The sequence below is a fragment of the Buteo buteo genome, chromosome 5, assembly GCF_964188355.1.
Source record: "Buteo buteo chromosome 5, bButBut1.hap1.1, whole genome shotgun sequence".
Classification (NCBI taxonomy): domain Eukaryota; kingdom Metazoa; phylum Chordata; class Aves; order Accipitriformes; family Accipitridae; genus Buteo; species Buteo buteo.
This window is the reverse complement of record NC_134175.1, coordinates 3,555,127-3,582,644: the sequence shown is the minus strand read 5'-3', so window position 1 is coordinate 3,582,644 and position 27,518 is coordinate 3,555,127. Positions and strand designations below refer to the sequence as shown.

General features: G+C 43.4%; 1 protein-coding gene across 5 annotated transcripts in view; it reads left to right on the top strand.

The window, feature by feature from the left end:
• PUSL1 (pseudouridine synthase like 1) overlaps window positions 1-27,518 on the top strand; it is a 39,317-nt gene that overhangs the window by 4,995 nt on the left and 6,804 nt on the right. For 3 of the 5 annotated variants that reach the window (XM_075027249.1, XM_075027251.1, XM_075027248.1), the window contains exons 3-9: window positions 5,303-5,490; window positions 11,871-12,020; window positions 14,240-14,413; window positions 19,199-19,253; window positions 23,294-23,456; window positions 24,517-26,339; window positions 26,825-26,987. In XM_075027249.1, coding sequence (XP_074883350.1) covers window positions 5,303-5,490; window positions 11,871-12,020; window positions 14,240-14,413; window positions 19,199-19,253; window positions 23,294-23,456; window positions 24,517-24,548 — 762 coding nt within the window. In that variant the 3' untranslated portion in view covers window positions 24,549-26,339; window positions 26,825-26,987. Of the gene's footprint in view, window positions 1-5,302; window positions 5,491-11,870; window positions 12,021-14,239; window positions 14,414-19,198; window positions 19,254-23,293; window positions 23,457-24,516; window positions 26,340-26,726; window positions 26,988-27,518 lie in introns of those variants that run through there. The other 2 variants (XM_075027246.1, XM_075027247.1) reach the window with 2 other exon arrangements.

Below are 27,518 nucleotides of genomic sequence, written 5' to 3'. Positions count from 1 at the left end.
CAACTGTGTCATTAAAAGTGTAACGGGCTGGTTTGTGTGTGTGTGTACTGCAGCCCTCTCTATGATAAGGTAAAATTGCTGGACTGGGGCTGAGTAGAAGGCCTGTCTATAACCCTTTGTCACTGTAAAGCACTGTATCTATCATACAGGACATGGAAGCTTTTGTAGTTCTTAGTACTGCTGTGTGGTTGTCTGGAGGAAATGGAGACTTGTTTTAGTTCAGGGACAGATGAAGGAGCTTTTAATATATCTTTGAGGGGGATGAGCTTTGCAGACAACACTTTCTTTCTTGGAGACAACGTATTTGTTGTGAAGCCCTTGGAAGCCCAGCTTTCTACTGATGGGTCCAAAACAAAATTCCAGACCTTGCTTCCCCAGATGGGGAAGTTTGAGTCGTGTGACTTGGCTCCCTCCAGTTCCTTGTGGAATCCTTGTGGATGCAGGACTTCATGCTCTAGTCTCAATTCTTACCAATGTCCCTGCTATAAAGGACAATCTCCTGCGTAGCACCTTTTGCTAAAGTGAGTAGCTGTTGCCTGTACTAACAGGCACCATATGCAAGGCCTGCTAGGATCTACAGAACTGAGTTCCCTTTCATGTTTGGTTTGAACCATCTCCTGAGTGTGCTGTTTCCCATTGTGCTGGTGAATGCTGCCCAAAACTAATCTTCCCCACACGAAGCTCTGTTTTGGCCAGCAGCCTTGTGCTAAGGCCAGATATTATTCCTCATGAAAGGAAAAGGGGGAGTAGGAGAGGAGAGAAAGAGAACATACACAAACTCCTTACTCCGCAAGGCAGCTTTGGTACAACCTCCTACCCTCCACCCCCCACCCCCACCCCTGCCAGAAAAAAAGGGAGAAAGAAAGGAAAATGGACAGAGAGCGCTATCATCTTCAATCCCTGTTTGGATAATAATTTCAGTGGCATAGGAGGTTGCTTTGGAAACCTTTTCTTCTAGCAGAAGCTACTTTCTCAGCTTTTTCTTCTTGGCTTTCACTACAACTTTTATCTATTCCACTAAAAATGAGTTAGATTTTTAATTAGTTTCAGTTGACATAGCACCCATTGAGTCAGCAAGGCTGTGATGACTTGCAACCAGAAGCTTGCATGTTATTATTTATTAGAACACAGCAACTTAGTATGTAGTGTCCCTGGCAATGCAGTGCAATCCCTTGTGTCTGTGCAACTAATGCCATTGTGCATGATGAAACCAGTAAGCAATCCAGCTGCTGTGAAAGAGAAATAGACACTTATTTTTCCAAAACATTCCTAATGCATAGTTTCTCTTGGACACGCCCATCCACAATTGATTTCACAGGTTCCTTTCGTGGTTCCCAGACACTCTGTAGAGATAGATGGGTGAGTATCTTGAGGATTTTTTTATTTAGACTTCAGGGAGAAAAGTGGATGAATTTTTGCTTCCCCGCCATAGGTGGCATACATTAATGGGCCTGTTCTTCATCTTGCCTCTCCAGCATTTGTACAAAGTGAGAAGAGAACTGAGCTGTGAGTAATAATAGCAATCTGGAATGTGGATTCATATCATTCTGGCACACAACAGTGGAAATTTCAATATGATTCAAAACATGGAATTGCTTAGTGAATGAAACCTGTTATCAGAACAGACCTACTAAATGCAAGTAATACTTTCCCCTGCATCACTGGTATGCAGAGTGTTAGAGGTATAAACTGAGACCCTGGGATGCTTGTTGCTGCTCCAGGAATATGGTTATCTGGAAAGACCGTGACTCAGGAAGTAAAGGTTAAATGAAAATGGATGACACCTGGCTCAATGAAAGGTCTCCAGCAGGTGTCAAGCCAAGATTTCAATGTTCGTAACACCTGCTAAAAAGAAGGGTATTTGCATACTCTGTGGCTTAAAGAAGGGAGCAGAGACCTGTTAACTCAGAGCGCATGGGAGGACAACCCAGCTCCTTTATTCCTGTATCTTCTATATTGCTTTTTAGCTGGGTGCCCATGGGTAAAGTGCTTAACTTCTGCCCACGTCAGTTTCCCCCTATAGGAATCCATAGATGATACCCAACAGGCTAGGGATCTGGATTAATAGCAGTAAAGGCTTTTGAGTTTTTCAGATGAAAGGCCTGCTTGTTCTAGGGGCTTGTTTTTTCTGAAAGGGCAGGAAAAACTGGTTGCTATCCAAGCAATTACTAAATGTAAATAATAGGTCTTTTTTGAAATTCAGTGTGGGTGATATTAACAGATTATACAGGAACCAGAGGAGGAAACCCATCGGGTGCCTATAGGCTGAAAGGACGTCTGGATGGTACAGATATGAGACATTTGTATAGGTGAAGGGGTCATTTCTGAATTGCCTGCAAAGAAGTTCAGCAGTTCAGAAATTCTCTTTTTAAGGAGATTAATTAGGATGGGATATAAATGAAATACTAAAACTGAAACTGGAGGCAGCAGTTGATAGTATATTATCAGCTGCATGCCTGTCAGGCTGGAGGAAGAATCCACAAACAAAGCTTTCACAAACTGAGATTTGTTGTTGATGGTGGTCACATTCCAGCTTGGTGTCCAGCACATATATCCTTCAGTCATCTCTCCAGAGAGGTGTGCCTGTGAGAAAATTGTGCTGGAGAATGGCAGCTGTGAAAATACCATTTGTTGAACCTGTCATTCAGTCCTGCACCTTTGTGGATTCATTGGCTGACCTGAGCAGGGGAAACAACCAGATTTGCCTTAGAGTCAGCAATCCTCTGTTCCTCTCCAGTCTGCTCTCCAGTAGGGCTCAACTCCTGCTGGCAGAGGACAAGAGATCCAAACAGTGTTCTCATTATCCAGCTTTGTTGGATGCAGTGATTGAAATGAGATGCAGTGTGGGATCCAAAGGAGTGCTGCATCCAAACTTCTTCAAGCCCATAACAAGAAAGGAGGATATTTTTTCCATGTTCCCTCCTGTTCTCTCTCTCCCCAGTCAACTATGTTCCCACTGGCTGGTTTTTGCCTGATGAGAAAGGAGAGGGAGAAGAGGGTGGAGGAAGGGAGAAGCCTGCAAAACCCAAACATATCTTTGCAGAAACTTTGCTCTTAAGATGCAGCTTCTGCTTTAAGACAAATTGCTGAGGCACAAGCCAAGGTCTACTGCAGAAAACTATTTAATTTCTGTCTGGTTCTCTCTGCTTAAGGGTGATAAATAAAGATTTTCATTGTTAATTGTAACCACATGTGAACTCCAAATAGAAGGATTAGGAAGGGGAAAAGGCTAGGGTCATTTTTGTTCTGTTTCCCAGGCCTTCCCCTGCAGCTTGGTTACGTTTTTTTCCTTGCCTCCCTGTGCATTTTAACGTTATGTTTCTGAGAGCCCAGAATCCTGTCTGCTTAGATAGTAGGAGTCTGGAAAGTGTTTGTGAGTCAGCAGTTCCAGCTTTATTGACTCTTGGTACCAAATTAATATCTAATGAAGACATCTGCTGGGTTCACTGTTCAGGAGTGGAGATGGGAAAGAGAAGGAAATTTCTAGTCATTCATCTGGTTTTCTGCTTTTTTGCTGTTGTTGTTTTTCAGTCTTTCAGATATGCTTCACTCATTCCCTGTAACAAATTACATTGGATTTTCTGTCTAAGGGCCTGTCCTCACAAAGAAAAAAGTTGTATTTTGCAGTGCTCCAGCAACCTACTTTAAAACCTTACTGTAGGTAAGACCTAGTATGCTCTTAACATTGCATTAGAAACGTTGGTATTCCAGTAACTTCCTGACCTACCAGTGTTTGTCCCTTACCAAAACCCACCCTGGCTTTGCTAAACTTAGGCCAGTCTAGACAGACCCTTAAGTATATAGCATCTAATTAACCTTGTTAGCATCTCTTTTGCTCTCTCTCTTGTGTGTGCACCTCGATTAAAAGACACCATATTAATGACTCATTTAGCAGGGTTTTATTTACTTTCCCAGCAGGAACCTGTAGTAATTCACCCAGTTGTTTTCCAGCCCTTTGTCAGTGGGCAGAATGGAAAGGCAGAAACAGGGAGGGGATAAAAGCCAGCTGTGTGGGGAGGAACAGTTGGGAAAGGGACATGACAATCCTAGCCACAGGTGGATTCTGCAACAAATCTGTGCCAAAATCTGTATGCAGAACCTAGAGGATGTCAATTGCTGTCATTCCCCTTGCATTAAGAACAGTAAGTTTCAGCTTGTTGCAATACAGTTTGCTAACTAATTTTTAAAGTGCATCTCAGCTGCAGTGTAATTTTAGGGCCTTTTGGCTCCAATAAGCTTGAACTCTGACAGAGAAACTTGAACTCTGTGATGGTGTAAATGTTGTTTGTTGTTTTCTGCTTTAGTCTTGCTATGGCAGAGGTCTTAGTGTGAATGAGGTATTGCCTGAATATTAAGGCAACTCTAGCTCCTGAGGAAAACAGTACTCTTCAGGATTAGCCAAGTCCTGCATTAATGCAACTGTGGAAGCAGTGAATATAAGGAAATCCCATCTTGTGACTGCTGGTGGTGTGTGTTTGTCCTGTGGTTATTTGCACCTGCTGGGATAGCTCAGTGTCAGCTCCTCAACTACTGGTATGTTTTATGAAAGCTGTGTCTTGAGTCTTAGATCTGTTTATATTTATATTTCTCAGTGGGACTAATAAATGCATTACATCAGTGCTATGCTACTACTCATCTGGTCCCCTGGCTTCTCCTCAGCTCACAACACTTAATGGAAGCATGTTGCCCTCAGTAGCTGTGCTCCCGTTGTGGATGGAAAAGAACTTCTGCCTGCAGCAATAAGCTGCAGTTATTTTACACCATTTTGACCTGCACTGGAAGCAAAGGATGCAGCCTGAGCTCCTTCAGGCGTCTTGGCTGATGTCATTCAAGACATCCCTACGTGCTGTTTCCATCCCTTTAAGGCTTGGGTTCTGCAGCTCTTTAAGAGCAGCTAAAGCAATCTGAGTCCAGTTCTTAGCAGTAAATTGCACGGGTGGTGTCTGGGTTTAAATGGGTAATTCTCTGTCCTCTTTCCCACTCTCTCAATGATATAAAGCAAAGGATAGGGAGATTAATTTTTTTTTTGCTTTACTTTTTACACGTAAGGAAGCTCGCATGGCATTTTGGATATTCTGTTTGAGGTGATTTCAGGACAAAAGGTGAAAAGCCACTGGTGCTAGGAGGAGTCCCCCAAACAGCCTCCTCTCCATCCCTTTCTTTGCAGCCCACAGTAAAACTCCCAATTACTTCTCTGTGTGAGCAATAAGGAGACATGTGGTTAGCAAGGAGGAGGATGTTTTTTCCTAGCTAGCTCGAAGCGAGTCAGCTATTCATGAATCCATCTTGTGTTGGCTTTCAGAAGGCAGCGCAGAACCTAAAACCCGTTGTTCCCATCAAGTTCTGCATCTCCAGCCGAACAGATGCTGGCGTCCATGCGCTCTGCAACTCAGCTCACCTTGACATCCAGAGGGCACCGGGGAAGCCAGCTTTGAGTGAGAAACAGCTCATCTATTCTCTTAATTACCACCTGAAGCCTGAGCCAATCCGGTGAGTTGGTGGCAATTCAGAATTTTTATTTTGCCCTTGTAGAAAGGAAGAAATGCAGCAATGATCTCCCATCTTAACCCACAAGATATGTTTTTCCCGTTATATGTGTTGGCAAACCACTCCCTTGCACGTGTGTATTTCTGCTGCTGCCAGACCCTTGGCACGTTAAAGATCAGTCTTGTTCCACCATTGTTGTTCTTAGGAGATAATCTATGCTGGTACCCCTAAAACAAGAGGAGTTGTGAGGCTGGGGTCATCACATAAGTATTGAATCCACTGGGATGACTCTAGTTTCACAGATGAGCCAGAACATTAGTATGTTAACTTTCAGCGCTGCTTTATTCCCCAAATGCCCTAATTTTCTTTGTTTATTGAATTAGCACTTAGCAAAAACTTGGCTGCAGTATTGCCTCTCACCTATATCTATGCAAAAAGGTGAAGAAGAAGCAAACAAAATTGCTGTTAGTGTTAGCATAGTCTACTCCTCCCTTCCCATGTGATCAGCCTTCTAGACCAAGGCTACCGTTTGACACAGTTTAGAGAAGTTACATCAAAAGCTCTGGTTTAATATTTTTGTAGCAAGACTTGATATTTTACTCAATGGGATAGATAAAGTCCTTTTCATACTACATGCAACTGTTAATGAGTAGGGAGAGTCGCATATGAATGTAGTGAGGTACTCAATACAACAGTCTACAGAGAGCAGAACAGGCATTTCCTCTTCCTATTTTCTTCTTTCTTCTTGTTAGAGTTATTACTTCTTGCAGAATTTCCGAGTGAGCTTATTTTGCATGAGACCTAGGTCTAAATGCCTACCCTCAAAGGCAGAAAAAAATGGTCGTAAAACCAACAGTTTCTGTTAGGAATTTGCATCAATTACGTAAGTAATTACTACACTCTGTGAATTTTTCAAAAAGTGGATTGAATTTCATGTTCTTTGCTTTTCTTCCCAAGCTGTTGTGCAGTTTCTCTGTCAGCTGTCAAACAGTTTCTGTGTTCTTCACCAGACACAGGTGCATTTTTATGGATAAAGTGTAAATTGAATGAAACATTGGGGTTTTTAGACCAAAAGCCAATCTGTGCTATGTCATAGAATCAACATGCCATTTGCCAGCAGCTGCTTTGCTGTGCTCTATTCTTTCTTGTGTTACTTTGTCTTATTTGCATAACCTAAAAACTCTTCAAGGCACAGACTGTCTATACAGCATTTGGCACAATACGTCTTGAATGCCTGTGCGGTACCCTACTGAAGAGTGTGTCAAAGCACTTCAGAGTGTTGTGCAAGAAGATGGGTAATTTATAGGAGGTATTTAGGTGAGCAAAAGAACTTTGATGCAAGATGCCAATTGGTAATTACTCAGAGGCCAGGGTTGCTCTGTTTCATGTTACTGCAGTCTTTCTGATGTCTGGTGGCATGAACATAAAGGAAGATTATGAAGGCAAATTCCCCATGCCAGAGCAAGGGCCCAGGACAAAAAGGCACATCCCTTCCCACCCCAATGAAGGGATTGTTGTAAGAATAGCAACATTACTATGAAGTACACTTCCCCTTCCTGCTTCACCCAGTCTGCTTTATTTTCTAATCTCTTTGTAAAACAGGGCCTGACCCAAATGCTGACATAGCAAGGCCTGGGATTTGAGGACTGACATCATACTTGCATCTGTTCTTGGATTTGCAAGGGAGGATTCTAGTTCTTCAGGGCTTGGGGAACAGTGAATCCAGCTCTAAATGTGCAGGTGCTCAAATAGTTTGGGGTCTGAGGGAAGGAGAGATGAATGATGGTGTCAATTTTCTCCAGGAGGTCTTTCATGCATGGTCCACATGCTGTATAAAGCAAAGAGTGAGTTAGTACAAGTCGGTTGAAGGTGTGGCATGCTCTGCAGAAGGTGCTAATCTGCAATTCAGTCAGCTGTTTTGACTTTTTCAAAGCACATTGCAAACACTCAAACCTTAAGCAAAGGAAGGAACCTGAGGAAAGCAATCCCAAGTGGCAGAGTCTTCGCTAGCTTTGACTACGCTGGTGGGCGTTCAGTATCTCTGGAAACTATGCCCCCAGGATCAGACTCTCCCAAGGTGTCTGCAACTGTTTTAGAAGCAAGCAAGCAGTTTGCCTGCCTCTGGTTGGCAGTAGAGATAGGCAGCTAATCCACAGATGTGAGCCATCAGAGGGTGAAGGGGAAGAGGAAGTAAAATCCTTGGAATCAGAGCTCGGGAAGGAGGGCAGGAAGGCACTTATTACTAGAGGCACATAGTTCCTGTTAGTGGCTGTTTATTATATTGTTTTAACTGACCTTTTTCCCTGGATGTTTACAGTACCTCTGAGAGCCCTCAGACAGTTTTGGGAACAGCGTAAGGCCACACTGCTTTTCCCCTTTGATCCTAACAGTCTTCTGACTGTCCACGTTAGCTTAGCTGTTGCTGTCCCTCCGTGAGACCCTCTTGCAATGTCTTGGAGTGGGTGAGCAGCTCAGTCTAAGGGCAGTGTGAAATGACTGTTATGCTGCCTGGGCTTTATATAGAGTGTGGTGGCCATTAGAAATGCATGACTGTCAGTCCCCAGAAATCTGTAAGGGAAATTTCTCTCCCCCCTCGCCTCTTATTTGCAAAAATGTGTTTTAGCACAGTTGGTTGAGTCTTTCTCTGAAAGCAAAGGTTTCAAAGTGGGTACCTGAAAGAAAAGCAAATACGGATTTCATTACTTTAATACACAGCCCACGGACAGCCATCCAGTAACAAGTCAGATCATGCATCCCAAACCTGAGATTAAATATTAGCATGATAATACAGGATTGACAGTTTTGCCTTTACAAATCCAGTTCCTCCATTGGCCTCTTAAAGTAGCAGCTAGATTCCTCTGCGGTGAGAGGCCAGAACACAAAGCACATCTCTCTCTCAAGCTAGCTAAGTTGCATGGTTAACATCTGTGAGTTACTGTCCCTTGGTAGCTTTCACGTTCTTTGACATATATGTAAAGAGTCTAATGCAGCTGCTGTGGGTTGGGGCTGGAGATGATTTCTTTTCAGACTGCTGTGTCAATTTAAAAAAAAAACCTGAAATAGAATTTGACTTATGCAGGGTTTTGGTTGTTGGTTTTGCTCAGACTGAAAACTAGGTCAGAATCTATAAACCCTGGAAATCAAATCCTTTCTGGATGCTCTAGCAGTAAGAGGGACCATGAAGTAGGTCATAGTTTTAATTTCCTTCCTTAAAGACTAAAGCAGTTGTTTGGGAGTCAAAACTAGCTGATTTTACAGCCAGAGGGTACCACTGCAATAATCAGTCTGTTCTATGCATCACCAGCCACTGAATCTTAATCTCTCTCCCCTGAGTTCAGGCTTATAATTTGTGAGTTGTGTTGTCTAGCTTTAATGGAGTAAGTTGTCCTAGAGAGCTAAAACTACTGTTGTGACCCAGCCATTTTCAATACTAGTAGTCATACAGATAGATAGTTACAGCTAGCTTTGTGATACCTTGACTAATCAGTCCAAGAGGAAACAGGATTGCAGCTGAAGAAAGTTTTAAGTTAGAGAGTATCTCCAAAAGGAGGCAGCAGTGGGATCTCGCAGACGGGAAAAGTTTTTTGTCTCGCACTAAGATGTGACAGGTATGTATTGGGAGGTGATACCTTCTGATAGAATGCAATACAGTCCTGGTCAGTTAGAGAATTTAAGTTTATCAGGAAGCAGTCAGCTCTACTTCTCCTTCCTCCCTTGGGCTGAACCTTTTAAAAATTGTTCAGCTGCTTTCCATTAAGGAACTTGGTGATGGGCATGAGTGTAAGCATATTCAGCAACCATCCTTTCCCTCTGTAAATATTACTTTGCCAAGAAGAATTCTCTCCTAATGCTAAAGAGAAAACTCAGCACTTTCATGTGGTTGCAAGCAGGGGGTGATGGAGAGAGGGATCTTTGTGAGAACACATTATTGTTGATAGAGCTTGGAAGGGAAACAAGATTCCAAGCTGGCTGACTGTATTATCAGCAATAATAACCTTCTTTGTAGCATGATGGTTCTCTTCTATCAACTGATATGTCTTTTAGATTTGCAAAGCATATTTGAAAGGATCTTGTCCACAAAGATCAGAGTGTATTTCATAGATGGGGTAACTTTAGGAGGACTTTGCTGTCCCTTAAGTAGGGATGGTAATACAGTAGACTCACACTGATGTCTGGTTTCAGTTTTGTAAGCGCACAGTAAAAGCTGTCTGAGTGACAACAAGACAGAGCTGGGATTGCTCCCACCTCCTGCACGGTGGCATTTAGTTTCTGTTGTCAGTGGAGAGAGAAGGATGTACTTCTGGAGGACATCTTTGTATCTGATACATTGCCATTTCTAGTTGGATGTCTTCAGGCTTTTTTTCCTTCAACCTCCTCTGAAATTCAGGCTCTGTTGAAAAGGTTAAGAATATCATAAGCTTTTATTTACCAGTAGTCTTTCAAAAAATGGGTTCTTAACAAGGCCTGAAATGTAGCTGCTGGAATAAATGCTGGGAAGACATGCCTAGCTGGAAAGAGTGTATGGTAGCAATTGCATCTGCTAGGAGAGGCAGGAGAGGATGCCTGCATTGAAGAATCATGTGAGCATAAATAGGCTTTTCTGAAAGAATCACTCTATCAGAGGGAGTAAAAGGATGATTATTTAATAAAAATCACGTAAGCGTTAATGAGAGAAGCTCAAGATAGATGAAATGCTTGTGGAGGCATGTAGACAGAGGAAAATAAATGTAATAATTATGTTACTGTGTTTAGAAGAGGCTGGAGGTCCTAGGTTCAAACTCTGTTGCAGGCCTGGAGGATGTACTTTGCATTTCTACTGAGAGTTTATAGCAGTGGAGCAATCTCCTGGGCTTGTTATTGCAAATCTTTGTGGAGGCCTGTAGCTCAGCTTTAATTTCTTCTTCTGTGGTCTGAGCCTTTGCAGTCAAGGCATGTGAGCTAGAGGCACTTGAGCTGGCAAAAATCCCTGGAGCACCAGCCTTTTTAAAGTAAATAAATAGGTTTTTCTATTATTTGGCCTCAAATGGTATCGTATTTTTTGGTTGCCCTGGGTCCCTTCTCCTCGCTGTGCCAAACTCCAAAGACAGAATGGGACACAGCAGGAGAAAAACTACCTTCTAAGGAGAGTTATCCTCTAAAGTAACACCTGCAGAGAGATTATGCCTGTGTAATAGTGACTCCTTGCTGCATGCTCCCTGCAGTGGTGAGTAGCCAGTACTCTGGGATAAGGGAAAATCAAATCCAGTAAAAACTGCTGCTGACATTTTCAAATCAATGGTAATGCTTTGGGGGAGGTGTAGAAACGCTGGGAAGCTCTGTTTTCTCCCTTGCAGAGAGAAGGGTGTTTTCCTCTCTGACAGCCTTCATACCCTCCCTTCTGGCTACCAAGCTGTCTGTGTTTGATGGTAATGGTGGCATTGGCTTAGAGAAACAAGGCAATTTGTCCCTGTTGCTTATAGAAGAAAACGGGGGAGTTTGGCTGCCTAGAAAGCTGCTTCTTGAGTTAACTGCCCGGAGTCAGTGGAAGACAAGTAGACGTGAACATTCCCAAAAGCCATTTTCTGCAGATGTGAAATGTGAGGGTTCCCAGGAGGTGTCTGCATGCAGCATTCTGCTGTTTGCAGATGTTTTCAATCTAGGCGATGGTGGGATGCACCTTTATTTTCATTGCTGCAGCAAAGTCCTGTTTGTCTTGGAGGTTGTGGGGGGAGGTGGGAGGGAAGTGACCTAGTTTCAACTATCTCCATCTGCTACAATGAGCTGCCTGTGACAGTGAGCACAACTCTGTTGTTGGGGGAGTTCTTCCAACTCGCATTTGGGACCATGGTTCTGCAAAAGCAGAAGGGTACGATGTTCGTAAGGTGTGCTCCTCAGCTGGAGATGGAAGGAGTCCGCCTGCATTGGGAAATTGCTGCCTCTTACCTTAAGCATGGCTAGGAACACAGGTGCCCTCAGCCAGATATGCAATACAATTTGGGCTGGGTGAGGTGTTTGGTTTCGTTGGGCAGCCAAGAACACACATGATCAGTTGCCATTTCTCAACTGAAGGACTTAGCCTCTTGTGATGGTGTGAGCATCCCCAAAACATGTTGCTAGATGACCCAAACTCAGTTTCACTGTGTATTTGATGACAGGGGTGATGCCAAGGCTCTTCTGCCGCCTTCTAGTTGACAGATGCCTGCGGCAGCCTACAGGTGCAAATCCTTGATCACCGGTTAGCCATAGGCTGTCCAGAGAGAATGATATTTAATTAATTGTAAGTGCAGTTTCTCAAAGAATCCATTGCATGTTTCAGTTCACATCTCTGTGGTGACCAGGCAAAAGTTTTTGAATTAGTGCATGACATCTTTTTCCATTTCACTCATTCTCTTCTGTCCTAACAGCATTTTGAATGCTTATCGAGTGACCAATAGCTTCCATGCACGCTTCTCCGCACTGTCAAGAACCTACATTTATCGTCTGTTGATGGGCTGCACTCATTATTCTGAAATACCAGTGTTCGAAAAGGATCTCTGCTGGGCTCCTGCGGGAGGGTAAGTGTGTTCCATTAAAGCTCCCTGGGGAGCTACCTCATCGATACTCTGGAAAGGGTTGGCTTTTGCGGGAAGCAAGGAGGGGTTAACTTCCACATATGAGACCAGATTCCCCACTTGTATTGACAAGATTTCCCTGTTGAAATTGGTGCAACTGCACTGAGTTATGTTCACTGAGACCTGAGACTTGCAGTTCTTTTTAATTGTACTCTCAGTTGTACCTGTGATAAACATGCTTAGCACTATTGAAATACTCAATGACTCTGGGTAGAGTCCATCAACAACTTTCTGTGTCCCTCCCTATGGAAGTAACGAGCATTTCCTCAGATGACCTTGCCAATTCATACAGCAAACCCATTTGGACAGCTGGCTGAAGGAACAGTGCTCTGATATGATGCAGACAGGCAGAAATGCGTTGTGCAGCAGATCTGAGAGTTTTAGGTGTGACCATACAGGCAGGCAAGAATGAAGGCTGAGAATTCTTCTCCCCCCGTCCCCCCAGTAGTCCTATTTCTGGTCAGGACTGCATGTAACTCTGCTCTCTCATTCCCTGTCCGAGTGCTTGTATGTTTGAATAGTGAGAGCCGATGACTCTGAGCAGCTCTGCAATAACAAACCAGTGTATCTAGCTCAGTATTCACTTGTCGTCTTGGAGTAGCCACTGAGTCATAACAAATCAGTGCTTGTATATGCAAGGGAAGAAAACCAAATTCAGTACCATTTAAAAACAAAACCAAAAAACCCATGATAAACAGTGGGTGAGGAAAAAACAAACAAAACCCAGAAGATAATTTGTTATTGTCCTTTTAGTTTATGTTGTACTGAGATAAACATACATTCAAGAAAACTGGAGTTTTCCACAATATACAAAAACAGGTTTGTAGCCAGTTGTAGTTATTTCATCACCACTATTGGAATAAAAATTGTGGGTAATGGAAAAAATTGCAATCTCGATTGTCCTAGCAGAGGAATGAAGATGACATTGTCCTAACATTAAATTGCTGACTTTGTTTTCTGTGGGCTGTGGAAGGGAAAAATAAATATGACATTGTAAAATTAGATGTGATGTGCCTTATGTGCCTTAATCTCGGGCTTTACGAAATAGCATTTAGTTTAGTCCAGACACTGCAGTTAATTTCTCAAATGGCAATACCACATAAAGGCTAGGGTGAGCATATTGCAAATTCTGAATGGGACGTGTCTTACTAAAAGGTGGGATATTTGGACTGCTAGTAGTGGAGAAGCTCCTAGTGTGTACACTACCAAGCACATCTGGTATATAAAACACATAGTACACATTAAACTTCTGTAAGCATCTGAATTGCCTACTGGGTGTCATCAGTGCTTCTCAGTGTGACCAGGGTTCTGTAAGTGCTAGTCATTTTTCTTGAACACAGTGAAAAAATTTAATGATGTTGGAAAATCTTCGATTTTTTGTTTGTTTGTTTTCTTCAGAAACATTTTTACTTCTGTTGAGACCTGAAAAACTTAAGCCTTAGGTCATGTATACTTCCTCAGGCTTTTCTTAGGAGAAATTTACAAAAATAGAATAAAAATAAGCATCTGTTCAGCAAATATATCAGTAAATCTGTCTAAATTCCTTTGCTTGAGACTATTTTGAACAGACCTAGATAATTCAAATGAAGAAATCTGAATGATACGCGGCATTCTGAGTTTTACCCTTGGCCCTTTCTTCTGTATCTCCACCTTGGGTTTACACTGGCTTCATGTCTGACAGTTTGCTCACTCGTTCCATTTCTGTTACTTCCTAATTTAATCTTCTGGCTGTTGCAAATCTAAGGTTTGGAAAACCATCATAGTGTTTGATATTTTCTTACCTGGCAACATCTTTTTCAGTTTATAAGATCCAGATACTGCAAAGGATTTTGGTTCTCTTGCCCTGTGCTCTAGCCAGCAAGTTGAATAAAGTTATTTGAATTAAACTGTTATAAGAAGCACAGCAGGATAAAGGTTTGTATAAAAAGCATGTGCCTGCCAACCCTTCATCTAGCCCGGGGTTTTGAATGCCTTCAGGCCTCAGGTCACTTGGCATCTTGGTTTGTGGTTTGAGCCATTACAAGATGAACTCCATCTTGTAAAATGTGTTTCCACAATGCTGCAATGTTAAATCTGTGTACCAGGTTTAAACCTCTCATCAGTTAATTGGACTTTGACACACCTGATGCTCCTTTCCTTATGCTCTGTGTGTTTAATTTCAGCTACCTGAATGTGCCTGCCATGCAGGATGCAGCACAGTTCCTGCTGGGAACCCATGACTTCAGCACCTTTCGCTCACTTAACTCTGAAACGCCTTTTCAGTCTCCAGTCAGAACCATCCTCCAGGTAGACATCCGACCTTCTTCTGGTTTCCTGTCCCACCACTATGAACACAGGTGAGAGCCTAGATACTCAGCTGAGGAGCTGCTCTGATCAGCTAGTGCTTACTTTGTCTGGAAAGCTGCTTTCCAGCACTGCTTTGAGAATTGACCTCCTGTTTGCTGTGCATTGCCTTCACAGTCCTGTGATGGTGTCAGCAGGGTTCTGCCTAGTGACAGCTTGGAAAGGACATTTCTTTCCCTCTCCTCCCCAATGTCCTCAGGGAGAAAGATGGGCAGGAATGAGGGCAGGGAAACTGGTCCAGTTTTTTGTACATTAAAAGGCAGGATGTTATAAACTGCTGTATGGAATCTGGCACAGAGTAATTCCTATGAGGTGCTTCCAGCATTTACTCTCATTTTGGTTGCTAAAGACCAGCTCTGCCAGGGGATGAGATTTTTCTTTCCCCCCCCCGCTGCTGTCCTAGCTTTGCCTAAAGGATGCAAATAGAAGGAAAAAACCCCACCTGACACCTAGGTCACTGCTGTAGCTATGCAGATCTGCTCAGTTCACACCAGTAACTCCTACTGTCTTCCCAGGGGATGTTGATGAAGGAAAGTCCAATATTCCTCAGTTTTTACATAAACAAAAGATTGTTGAGTGTCAGGTTCTTTCAGGACCAGGTCTTGCAAGTATTGAAATTAAGTGGCTGGATGTATTCTCTCCCTAGCAGAAACTGATTTTTTTTTTTTTTTTTTTCCCCCCCCCCCAGAAAGATCATGGGTATTTATCCTCTGAACATGGCTTTTGCTTTCCTGCCGGCTTCTTTCACAGATACATGGCTGTTGTGTTTCAGCTTGAAAGCAAACCTTGCTGTTGTCTGTCTCCAAACCACATCTTCCTGCTTTCTGGTTAGGAGAAAACCCTTTTCTTTGTAGTTTTCCCTGACAACCCTCCATTAGATTTTAATATCTACTGAGCTGTCTGTAACAATAAGTGCCATGCTCCAAGCTTTGGTAGAGCCTCGCTGCAGTTTGCAAATAGCCCACTGTTTCTTTCCCTGTGTCTTAGAATGGTGTATTTTGCCAGCAGTAGCGTAAGATAAAAACTGAAAGGGAGCTGAAAAAACAGAGATATCTGTATGCTCTGAGTAACACTGGTCTTTCAGTTCCTCCCATCTTCTCCGATTCCTGCTTTTCCTGCTCAGTGTTGGTGCCTGTCAATACACAGCCACGTTGCCATACCCAACTGCGTGACTCCGTTACTTCCGCACACAAAGGCATGGGCAGTTAGTGCCAGATGTAAATGCTTACTTCCCACCTTGCAGCTAAGAAACACCATTCCCATGGGAAAAGGAAAGCTGGAGGGGAAAATAGGTGCTGTCGTGTGGCTGCATTCCTGTTGTTTATTATTGGGTTACCATTGTTGAATGGAGAGCTTGGCTTCCCTCCGTCAAGTGTGGTTATGCTTAGGGACACAAGTAACAGTGAAATGCTTCATCCACAAGATTATCTTGTCCTTTATGAGGAGTAGCATTTTAAGTGGCAGTGTCTTGAGCTAACCTGAAAATAACTGTTAATAGTCTTGTGGAGATCACCTGTAAGTGTATATGGACCAGGTTACCTTCCAAATCCAGACCTGCTGTTGTCAGTTGACTGATCTAAGATTTAATACGAATCAGCTCTTCTTTTACGTCTTTGATTTTAATGTAAAAAAGGGAAATTGTCATTCTTTGCATAACTTGCTGCATAAACCCATCCCACATGAGGCCAAAAACAGCTCATGAGGGAGAGGGCAAACCTAAAAACTGGATCAAAAGCATCAAGCTAGTTGCTGATGGAATATTTTTGCTTTTAGCAACACAGGCAGCCAAACTTGTGTTTTATAGCGAGTCATTTTTATAATGTGTCAATATTAATTGATTTAATGAATATCTAGGCTGAAGGGGATGGCTTTGAGAAGCCTAGTTTCCATGCATCAAAATGGTATTTAACTCTCTTAGAATATGTTGTTAGTAATAATCATGACCATGAGTTTTCTGATCTAGAGAAAAAAGTTGTGGGGTTTGGGTCTTTGTGACAGGCTAGGTGGTGTTGGGGGTTTTTTTTGTTTGTTTCTTTGGGTTTTTTTTAATTACAATGTCCTAGTTAGGGAGAGTTCCACAGATTAAAACTGTGGGAACAGTTGCAGTCATGGAGCTTAGCGTTTGTTTGCCCATTCTGCAAATAAGACAGCAAATATGCCTGAAGTGCATGTGTATTTCTTTGCTGCAGTAGCAGGATGAACTGTTCCTGCAGTAAAAGGGCTGGGATAGCAGTGAAAGCTTATAAATAGATTTTTTTTTAATTTTTTTTTAGCCTAATCTGAGGAGGTTTATTTTCTGTTTCAGAGGGAGGAATCTGTAGAATGATAAACCGTGGTCTCTTAGTCAAATAATGCAGCTTTTCTTTCTTGTTCTTTCCTTCCTTTCTGAACTTAAACCAATCTTCTGAATTGACTGTTTGTCTGTTTAAAAGGTTAACTGTTAAAATGATTCCTTCCATCAAACTCAGTTGCTCAGCAACAGTGGAAGTGGAGTTAGCGTCCCATCCATACAAAATGCTTTTGAACACTAAGTAAGGATGTGTTCATAGACTTAGCCCTATCACTTATTCCTAAGGAGTGATGGCTCTGTCACCTGTTTTCGAGCAGAATATGTGTTAGTCATTGCAAGGTGCTGGCTTCTGCTGCCAAGTGGAAAAGAGGCAGCTGGATTTTTTTGCTGGTAAGCAAAATCATCTGTGAGATTGACAAGAAAAACAAAGTTTGCCTCTTAAAGAAAATTACCTTGCTCGCTTTCAGAGTCTACAAGATACTTCTCCTGAGTATCTCAACCCATCTTTTGTAGCTTAATATATCTTGTCAAGATAACTGAGACGGGAGGAGAATCCTGGCTAAAGAAGGTGCATGCAATTTGATGAGAGTGGGATTTGTCCCTGTTTGAAAAAAATTGTCTCTTGTGCTTTGCTGAAGAGCTGAGCTGAATTATGACCTCGATGTGCTGGGTATTTGTGCATGTGTGTAGCAACACACATGTCTGTATGCCATGTACATTGAGCTGGGGGGAGAGCAGACCGTACGTAAGTGATAGAAAGATTGTCATTTCCTGACATAAAGAGGAATCCGGAGGCAGGAGCTGCCTTTGCATATGCCAACATACACGACAGGGAAGGCTAAAAGCAGTGATTTATCTGTAAATCCAGTGAGAAAACAGCTTGTGGCTGCTCCCTACAATGACTATTTCACAGTTTCTCTTCCTGCTAGCCCTGCCCTGATGCCCTGCGTGGGCCTGTGAATCACGATGTCCCTTCTTCACCTTTCTTCTATGGCTCGCAAGAGCTGTCTCCTCTCCCAGGGAATGGGCAGCCCCTTCCTTGATATTCAGGTTTTCCAGCAAACCCAGCCTGTCCGTCTGAACCCTCCAGCCAAATATGTTGCAGCTGTGCTTTTATCACAGCTGATTCACATCTCCATAGCCCTTTGCTACCTGGTTACTGGGCTCATTGCAGGGGAGGAGAGGAGAGGGTTTGCATGTAAATATCTGCTTTTCTGGATTATGCAAGGTAAGCTCTGCCTCTTTTTGCTGTAGGAATGCTATGGGATATACGGAGCACTTGTAAACTGTTAGTGAGTTTGTTTAGTTTTTATTGTTATGTTATTGTTGCTTTTATCAAAGTGACTTCTAGGATTGCTTGGTAGCATGGAAGTTTGGGGATGCAGGTCCTGAAGTGAAAACCTGCTCATCTTTGTGCTCAGTTGGCCTATCTAATGTATGATACACGTGTGTGAGTTTGTTTTTATATATATCTAATGTGCATATCAGATTATTTTTTTTATTTGTAGGAAGGAAATGTGCATACAGGTTCTTCCCCACAGGACTGTTCCTGAGAATGGGTTTGCTTTGGGTTTTAGTGTTAGAGGTGGTACTTGGAACATCGGCAAAAACATAAAAATATTTAAAAAGCAACTTGTAAAGATTTAGCAGAGGATGCGAGTGTCAGTGAAGTGTTGGAATAGTTAGCCTCAGTAGAGTTCTGATAAGGAATATTGGTTACTACAATAAAACTTTCTGGAAAATGGTATCTAAATGAATAGACAGATTTGGTGAGGGGAAAGGATGTCTTTTTGCTTAGTAGCATCCATCCATCCACCCCCAAATATTCATCTGCCGTTTCCTGCTCTGCTCACTCTTAGCCTGGAGTGCTTCCTTGTCTGCCATTACCTGTGTTCTGATGCTGCAGCTGAATTCCTCGGGCATGTCTGTGTCCTGATTTGCTTGTCCTGGCCTTTCCAGTAGCATGTGAATGTTGCAGCAGGCATTGCAGAGTGTTGAAATTCATTCTGCAAAGCCTGTAAGGACCATGTGACTCTCTCAAGCCAGCTCCAAATGAAATGGTAGAGTTGCTTTGCTATGGTTGGTTTTTTCTTCCTTTCTCCAGGAGGCATCGGACTGTATTCCTCAAATCAGTAGTACCTTTAGCAGACTGCTGAGTTGCACCTTGTTTTATGTTGCCCTTTCCCTTTTATTTGAATGGTTATATACTTGGGTATAAGGCAAAAGGAAGATCATGCCCCTTAAAAACTAGGTACGTACAAAACAGGAATTGTTTTACCCTGGAAAATGTCTGCATCTGAGTAGCAAATGAGCAGTCTGGTGTTTGAAAGCTCATGATGCTGTTTCAGGTTAATTGGCGGCTGTGCAGCTTCTTACTCATTCTACTTGCATTCACCTGTGATATATACTTCTGTGGGTAAAAGAGCCATTTGAAATGTGATTTTAAACACTTTTTGGTTTGTTTTTTTTTTTTTGTTCCTTTCTTTAGGGGACTGGAGTTTTGGGAGTTGAAGTTCAGGAGCAGATCATTTGTTTACCGACAGGTACTGTTTGGTGCTGTATTCAGCACACACTTTACCTCCAAAAACCAAAGTGCTGCTATCACTACAACTATTGGTCGGTTTAGCAATGTTGTGTCCTTGCATAGTGCCATCTGTGTTGCAGAGCTGGTGTTACAGCTGCGTGACACACACAGGGACCTAGCGTCAGAGAGGAAAGGTTCTCTATTCTTTGTTTGATCCAGTAGAACCAGAATCTCTTAAGTTTGTGTCTAAAATGTATGTCCAAAGTCACAGAATCGTGTGGGAGGATGGAAAGTTTTGTTTTCCGCAATCTTTGTCCTTGCAGTCTGAGTGGTAAAAACCAACAGACATATGTTCTTGCTCTGCTGAATGGCACTGGGCCCAGCAAAGACTGCCTGGAATTTTACTTTCTGGCTTTGGAGCATGAAGTAATTCTCAGTGTTGCACAAAGGAGAGATGGGAAGACCTGATTCAGCTGTGCAGGCATAACTGCAGGATCTTTTCCCTCTGCCATGCTGTCTAGCCTCCACTGGGTTTTCTTTGAAATAACTCCAGTGGGGTTTTGCTGCTATCCTCAGGGGAGACAGCTCTCTCCACAACTTAATGGATCACCTCATTAGGAAAGAGTTGGCTGTTCTCAGTCTGTCTATCCTGGCCATGGTCGCACTGGAGACAGAGAACAGGCAAGAAAGGGCTTGTTTTTTGGAGGAGAGAGGGGGTGTTTTGTGGGAACAGCAAGCAGCTATTTGTTATTCTGTTTTGACAAACCAAATTTGTTTTTATCCTGTGCCAAGTAATGCTCTGTAAGCTCACTGACAGTGGGTGTCTGGATATGAGCAAGGGAAGATCAACAACATGCTTGAGAAGGGCTTGATATACAGCAGGGATTTGCTTCAGATGCTCTTGTGACAAAGAGAAAATGCTGGTAACCCATTTAGTGCATTAGAACGGAAATGCTACTTAGTGATGTTGTGCAGAGAGAACAGTTACCCTAATACTCAGCTCAGCCTAATGCCCTCCCTGAACCTTGTTCACAGCAGCTGCCTTACAGCGAAGTGGCAGGCAGCAGCGAAGCAGGAACAGGCTGTACGTGCTGAACTTGCACTCTTCTACCTGAGCATCTTCTTCTGCCCTCCATCATAAAGAGGAGACTAGGCTAGATGGACTTCATATCTCGTATAGCTGCTATGATAAGTATTGACATCTGGATGTTTTTATTAGAGAAAAGGCTTGAACAGCCCCAGAAGCTGTATGTATTTATTTTTGTGGAACAGCATGCAGAAGGGGGGAGACACCAAGCACATGGCTATTTCAGATGCGTACTATTAGTCTGCATTTACACTAGCTAACTCCAAGTGTGGAGACATCAAAGCTAAAGTCACAGCATACAATGACCTCTAGTGAGGGATGGATAAAATAACATATGCCAAGGATCTGTGCTGCTTCTCTGTGCCATCTGCTTAAAGGCAGGCTCTTGGCACTTCACAGTGCAGTTTAAGATCAGAGCATATAAGGAGAGACAGCGCTTGCCTTTGGATAAATATATCTTGGCTTGTTGGACCTTTCTTCTTAATGGTAATAAACATGATCAGGTTGCTTAGTGGGCTTTGGTTTGTTCTTTTGTAAATGTTAATGGATCAGAAACTTGACCAATGCTGCATCACAGCACTACATTTAAGTTTTTGGAGAGCTTGGTGTGCTTTGAAAGGTCATGAATAGAATGAATGTTTATTTAGGCCAAATGACTAATCATGCCTGCACCAGTGGGGATGTGTTCTGGCAGCAGCATGAGAAGGTGAATCAGACAGGACGGTGTCTGCTTGACCAGTTTCCCCCACATGGGCTGGTACTGCTGTTGCCTGTAAAATTTGAGACTGGAGGACAGTTCTTCCAGTGCGGACAGAGAAGAATGACTAGGAAATGGTGAAAGTGCAGTGGCTGAGGATCAGCCCATGGCAAGGGCTGGGTTTCAGTGTGGCTTCTCTATGTCAGATAAGACTCGGGCCCAGAAAATCTGTGGCATGTTCCCTTGGGCCGTGTGACCTCTCCTGTGAAAATGAGTATAGGCAAGCCCAAGCAAAGTGCTGGCAGCTTTTGGAAGGGGGTTCAGCTCCTGCCTCGCTGGACACCACCAAGCTGGTTAAGTTCATTGCGTTGTGCTATTTCTTTCCCCTCAGAGAGGCGTTTCTCACGATGGGACTGTTCACACAAGCCTGTTTTCTCCAGGAGCACTGGGACAGGGCCTAGCTTTCCTTGGGATTTATCTCTTGCTGAACAAAAAGCCTGAAAAGGACGGCCCTTCTCTGTTTCATCCTTTGTTTCCCCAGGGAAATAGATGTTTCCCTGAACCATCCCCAGATGTTTCTTGCTCAAGCTTTCTTGATGCCTATGGGAAGTAGGTAATCACCTGTATACTAGTCTCTGGATAAAAGTCTCTCTAAGAGTGCCTTGCTGAGAGTACTTCTGGCACGAGTTGAGGGGCTCTTACTTGTCAGTTATTCCTCAACAGTAGCTTCATGCGGCTGCCTTGACATAAGAAGTACCAGGAGGATTAGTGAGCAGTACTCTGCCTTCAGAAGGATGGCTTCAGCTTGTGAAAGGGGTGGAGAGAAATTTAGCCACCACACAGGGATGTAAGAGATAGCTAGCCATAGGGAACTAGCTTTTGGTGTGCAGGTGTCGTTGGCAGATACAAGTCTTGGCCCTCCTGGAACAACATGTCTTCTAGGGATATAGAAGGAAAGAGCGCCCTTTAGCCAAAGGGATTCTGAAGTGTGAGGGGTGTTTACACAGGCGGTGAGCACTGTGGTGTGAAATTTGTGCTGACTAGGTCTGGAATTGCTGAGCGTGGAGGGGAGGGAAGGGAAGTTGTGACATGGAGAGGTGTTTGAAATACCAGTTTGCTGCACTGGGCGGGTGTTGTCTTATGGGCTGTCCTGCTTAGGGTTTTTTTTTCCTCTTACTTTTTGGCTTTCTGAGAGAGAAGCAAGCCCCTACATAGTCCCCCACCTGCAAACAGTGTTGCTTATGTATTAAGAACCACCTGTGAACTCAGCTCTCCCAGCAAGCATGTGAGCTTCCTGCCACAGGCGGACGTGTGGGTGCTGCTGTTGTTTCTGAAACGGAAACCATCCTCTGCTCAGCTTGCTTCCCATGTGTGACGAGACCAAGCCCTGCTCCAAGGCAGTGTTGTGTAGCTGGAGGTTATTATATTACAGGTCCTCATCTCATTCTTACTAATGCCTTTAGTTGTAGGGAGGGAAGACTTAAAGGAAGCGAGGTAATTTTGCTAGTTCTTTTCCCTTCCCTACCACCAGCTTTGGTCACTAGAAGATGCTGTGCCTCTGCGCATTGCAGACAAGCTTAGCTGCTCCATGTTGTCATGTCACCTCAATCAGTACAGAACCTAGGCAGCCCTTGGCATCCCTGCCAAAAGTGGAAAGAACACCTTTCCTCCGTAGGCTGTGGGGTGAATGTAACTGCTGGGGCGTGCTCAGGGACTAAGGGAGTATGATCTTTCCAAAGAAATAAAGTGAACATTGGAAATGCTCCCTGAAGGTATGTGATACCAAAGGTGTACAAGGGGCAGCCAGGACTGGCTTGAACCCTCATGAGTGAGTCTGGGGCATGACTTGGGATACTTCAGTGGCACCTAAAACAAGGGTCAAAGCATTCTTTATGTGGGGAGATGCTTGCTTCTTTCTTAATACCCAGCTGGACTAGGAGAAAAGCGCATGGCACTGATGGTACTAGGAACTGATGGTACTAGGAGCAGTAGAGGAACACCAGAAATTAGGCTTTCTACAAACTATGGGTTTAATAATAATGATGTACCTATATTCAGGAGCAGGCTTATATTAAGAAATCATGGTGATATCGTTCCTTCCCAAGTGACAGGCACTGAACTCTCTGATTAGGTTTCTAGCTTGACTCGCCATCAGTGGTAACTGAGGGCTGCTATAATACTGGTGATAGCACAAGTGTAGGACTCTGGACAGAATTTCCTAACCTCTTTAAGTTTTACAAGGGCAGCTCCTAAGCTGTGTTCTCTGGTTTTCCAGGTCCGAAGAATGGTTGGGGCTTTAGTTGCAGTCGGCCAGGGAAAGTTAACACCTCTTCATATAAAGAAATTACTGGAGATAAAAGATGCACGGGCTTTTCCACCAAATGCCATGGCTCCGCCATCTGGACTCTTTCTAAAATCAGTGGAATACGATGAAGCAGGTACGTGAATGCAGGGAATGGTGTTCTTTTTGTAGGAGTCAGATCTAATACTGAAGGGAGCAGTAACACCCACAGTCTTCCTTTATGTGCTGTCTGACCTATGGCTCACAGTGTTATTCATTGACACCCTCATCACAGTGAATGCCCTGGACTGTGGAGGTGTTTACAGCAGTTGCTATGGAAAAATTGTTATTTTGTTTTTTTTCCTAGTAGATTTCCTCCTCTTACTTGCAGGGTAGTAAAAGAAGTTGTGTTGACAATGACTGAGATCTCAACATGAATGATACTTTCCGTTAGCATAAATGCTTGTTCTGTCCCGGACAATGTTTAAAGACCAAATTGTCTGTGGTATCTAGGTGTCTACAGATCCACTTCTGTTCCCTTGCTTCTCCCTTGGTATTTACGAGAGGATTGTATGGACTGGAGAACAGATCATCCTTTTGCTTATATGGTGGCTCTCTTAATATAACAGCATCTCATCTAAACTATTGAAGTTTTCTAGCTTAGGAAAAAAAAAAAAAGGGGTGTATGTGGCAAATTTGCAGAAGATAGCAAATGGATGTCACAGAATTTTGACATCCCTGCTAGGAATAGCAGGTATTTAAAGCTGCAAGGATTAATCTGTCTCTGATTAATCCAGCACTCGTGAAAAGTGGATACAGAGGACTTTGCACCACACTGCAGACCTTTTCCAGGCTGCCTTGTCTCAGCCAAACCACAGACTTCCTACAGGTGGGCTTAGAGCATGCTCTCCTGTGCAGCAGCAGTGCACACACCGGGTCTTAAAGAAGACAGAAGGGAAAGGCAAGCAGCAAAGAGCAGTGCAAGGAGCTTGAATGTAGTTCTGAGCACTTGGCGTAGCCTTGAAAAGGCAGCTGCTGCTTCCTGGTGCTGGCCCTCTCCAATGGTGCTTTTTCTGATAGTGCTGGCTGTGGAGCTGTCTGTGCCAGTGGGGAGGGAGCCCAGGTGGGAAATGAAGACCCCAGATTAAGTGCTTTCAGGTGGTTTCAGTGCCATCTTTCTCCCTAATTTAATGTTTTCTTTTTTTTTTTTCTCTCAGATTTGAATGCTACAGTTGGCCCAGGAGAATAGCAGCTCTATGAGATACAGCCATGTCTGAAAGGACTGTTGTGGATATGTGATGGAGGTTTGCCAAGCGCACTACACAATACGCGGTCTTGTCTCAATAAAAATCATTGACTGTGACTGTAGGCATCTTCCTACCATTTGTTCTTGACATCTGAGACTGCCAAGGGGAAAAGAAGAACAACTCCGTACTGCTTTCAGAACTGCTTTTTCTTCTGAAATTCTGGTGCCTGTCTCAAACAGAAGAAGGAAGGAGTGGGGCTTGGGTTTTTTGGTGTTTGGTGGGTTTGTTTTTTTCCTTCTGTGGTGTGTGTGGGAGGGATACAGACTTAGAACGGGGGAGAAAGTAGCATTTCCTCTCTGCCCCTCTCCTCTGTAACCCTGCCTTTGTGCAACATAGCGCAAGGGACAACTGTTACTCTTTGATGCAGTGACTTACAGAAGCAGCCTTTGAAAGTACTCGCCATTTCCTCTCCTCATCAACAATCACTCTCTTACTGAACTATGTTGCCTTTTACATTATCCTGTTCTCTGGTACAGTTATGTCTGTTCCACTTAGGATGTGGCATATTACAGAACAAAGTTCCTTTGAGGTCACTTGAAACCTGTTTTAATGGTCACAGACTGGGCTAATAGCACAGGAACAACTATATGAGTGAGTCAGCCTAATCATGAAATGATTAGCACTTTTGGCAGTGGAGGCTCTGTAGCTGGAAGGTGGCTGCCCCGCTGTTGCTGGGCTCCAATTTTCTTGTTGTTGCCTTCTGCTCTTCCATAGTTGTTGGTGCAGCAGTGCTGCAGAGCATGCTAGTCTGTCAGCAATCTAAGGGTGTGTGAATCGTAGTGCAGAGCAGGGAGCCGAGATAACTCTTATTTATTTATTTTTTTTATTTTTAAATGACACTGATCTCAGGTTTTGCCTGCTTGCCCAATCAATAAAATACACATTGGGTAACTTGTGGGGTTTTTGTCTCATGAATGACACCAGAATCTCTGCCTGTTTTGGTTATAAAATTGTTGTTAAGAGTGCCAGGTTACAGCAAAGAGGATGAAAAATTTGATTTCTGAAGTTCACAGAAGAAACAATACCTAGTTTAAACACTTCTGCAGTGGAAGTAACGTCCAGCTGAGATGGTTGGTACCACCATAATTAATCTCCCCTTTGTCTGTGAGAGGAGGAGACGAATTACAGACAAAGCCAGTTTCTCAGAGCAGACAGCTGACTTGATCTGGTAAGAGGATGTTTTTTTTATGTGGCAATTCAAAGTGATATAGACTATTGCGTTCAGATAAATAAAGGAAGAATCTTCGTAGCCTCTTGAGAGGCTGTGGAGTTTCCAATCTCTGTTTGCATGGTGGAGAGCCACAAGGTAGGCAGAGGGGGAGGCAGCAGTTCTTTTTCACCTCTCTTAAGGCCACCTTGTCTTTGGCTGTGGGGATCGAGTTAGTGAGTGGTTCTGATACAGAATATGAGGGCAGCTCGTTTCTGGATGTCTCCTCATGAGAAGTGATACATCTTTTCCTCACTCTATTCCAGGTAGCAGTTTTGCTAGAGACCTACTTTTGACAGCATGGGAAGGAAAGGCAAGATACTTCTGGTTACTCCCTTCCTTCCTGTGGGGCATGCTGACTGCTAGCTGCTTTGTTACCTTAGGGACTCATTCCCAAAGAAGACGACAGAACTTTGGAGGAGTCCTGGGTCTCTACCATGGAAAAGAAGAGTTGAAGCTGCTGTGTTGCTAGCGTGGTACCTGTTTGTGCTTTTCTGGTACAGCCTTGCTGGATAAGTACCCAGAGGTAGGGATGCTGTAACACACTGCAGTGATTTTTTTCAGCACAAACAGTGGGCTTGTCTATCTGTGTTCCAAACCATAATGTGCCCATATGTTTTTGGGCAGCGGTTTGCCTGAAAGGGAACGGCATCAAAGTCTTGCTCTTCCTCCCTTTGAGGAGAAGTGAGAGTGCAGCTACAGGCCTATTTCAAAGTTTCTCAGACTGAAGCACTGGTACCTGGTTCCAGAGAGGCAAGCCTTGCTCTGCAGACTGCTGGGACTGGAGGGCAGGGCGGGCTGGAGGTGATCAAGGGTGGCTTTGGGTGGGAGCATCGTGCCTCCCTCGTGCAGTGGATACATGGAGAGAATTAAAGCGTGCACTAGTGCTGGCTGTGTGCTGTGCACTCTCCGCAGTTCTGTTGGGGGGACACTTCACTAGTGGGGCAAGTGCTTTGTCTTGGATCTGAGCGACAGCTTTTCATCTTCACTTCCTGTGGTTTCTCTCTGTAGAACAGTGTGGGAGAGCTCTGCAGTGTGTCTTACAGGGCAGTTTGCTCTGGTGTTAAAAGTCTGTGCAGAAGAGCTTAGCAGTGACCTCGTAGTTGTGAGGACTCTTTGGAGAAGCCATTGTACTCATCTGCAGCTTTTGCATGAGATGATGATCTGAGCTCTGGTAAGTTAACTTTCTAACCAAATTTATTATAAGTCTTTACGGGACAGAAAACCAAACAAAATGCTAATGCTGTTTGGGTGTTAATCAAGCTAACTGCTACTGCAGGCTCAGGTATCACTTTTTTTTTTAATAGTCACAGTGCAAAAATACCTGCTATTGATGTTTCTGCAAATGTTTCCCAACTTCTGGTTACAATAAAAACCTATTGTGTTGATGGGCTTGTTATCAAATCCAGTAACTGAGCAACCCAGGTTCAGCTATCCAGGCAGTAGTCTAGAAGTAGGCAAACTGGCTAATTCTGCAGTTAGCACAAAGAACTGTTGTGGGTTTTTGCTTTGTTTTTTAAATCCCAGAGCAACTGTTAAAAAGAACCTAAAGACATCTAATTAAAGAACATGTTGTCTTAGCATCATAAAATGTACTATCAGTAGAGAACTTCTGTACAAACTCCTAGTCTGAATCATTTTTTTTGATGTCCATCATTAATACTTGTTACTTATTATCAATGAATACTTAGCATTCTTTTCCTTC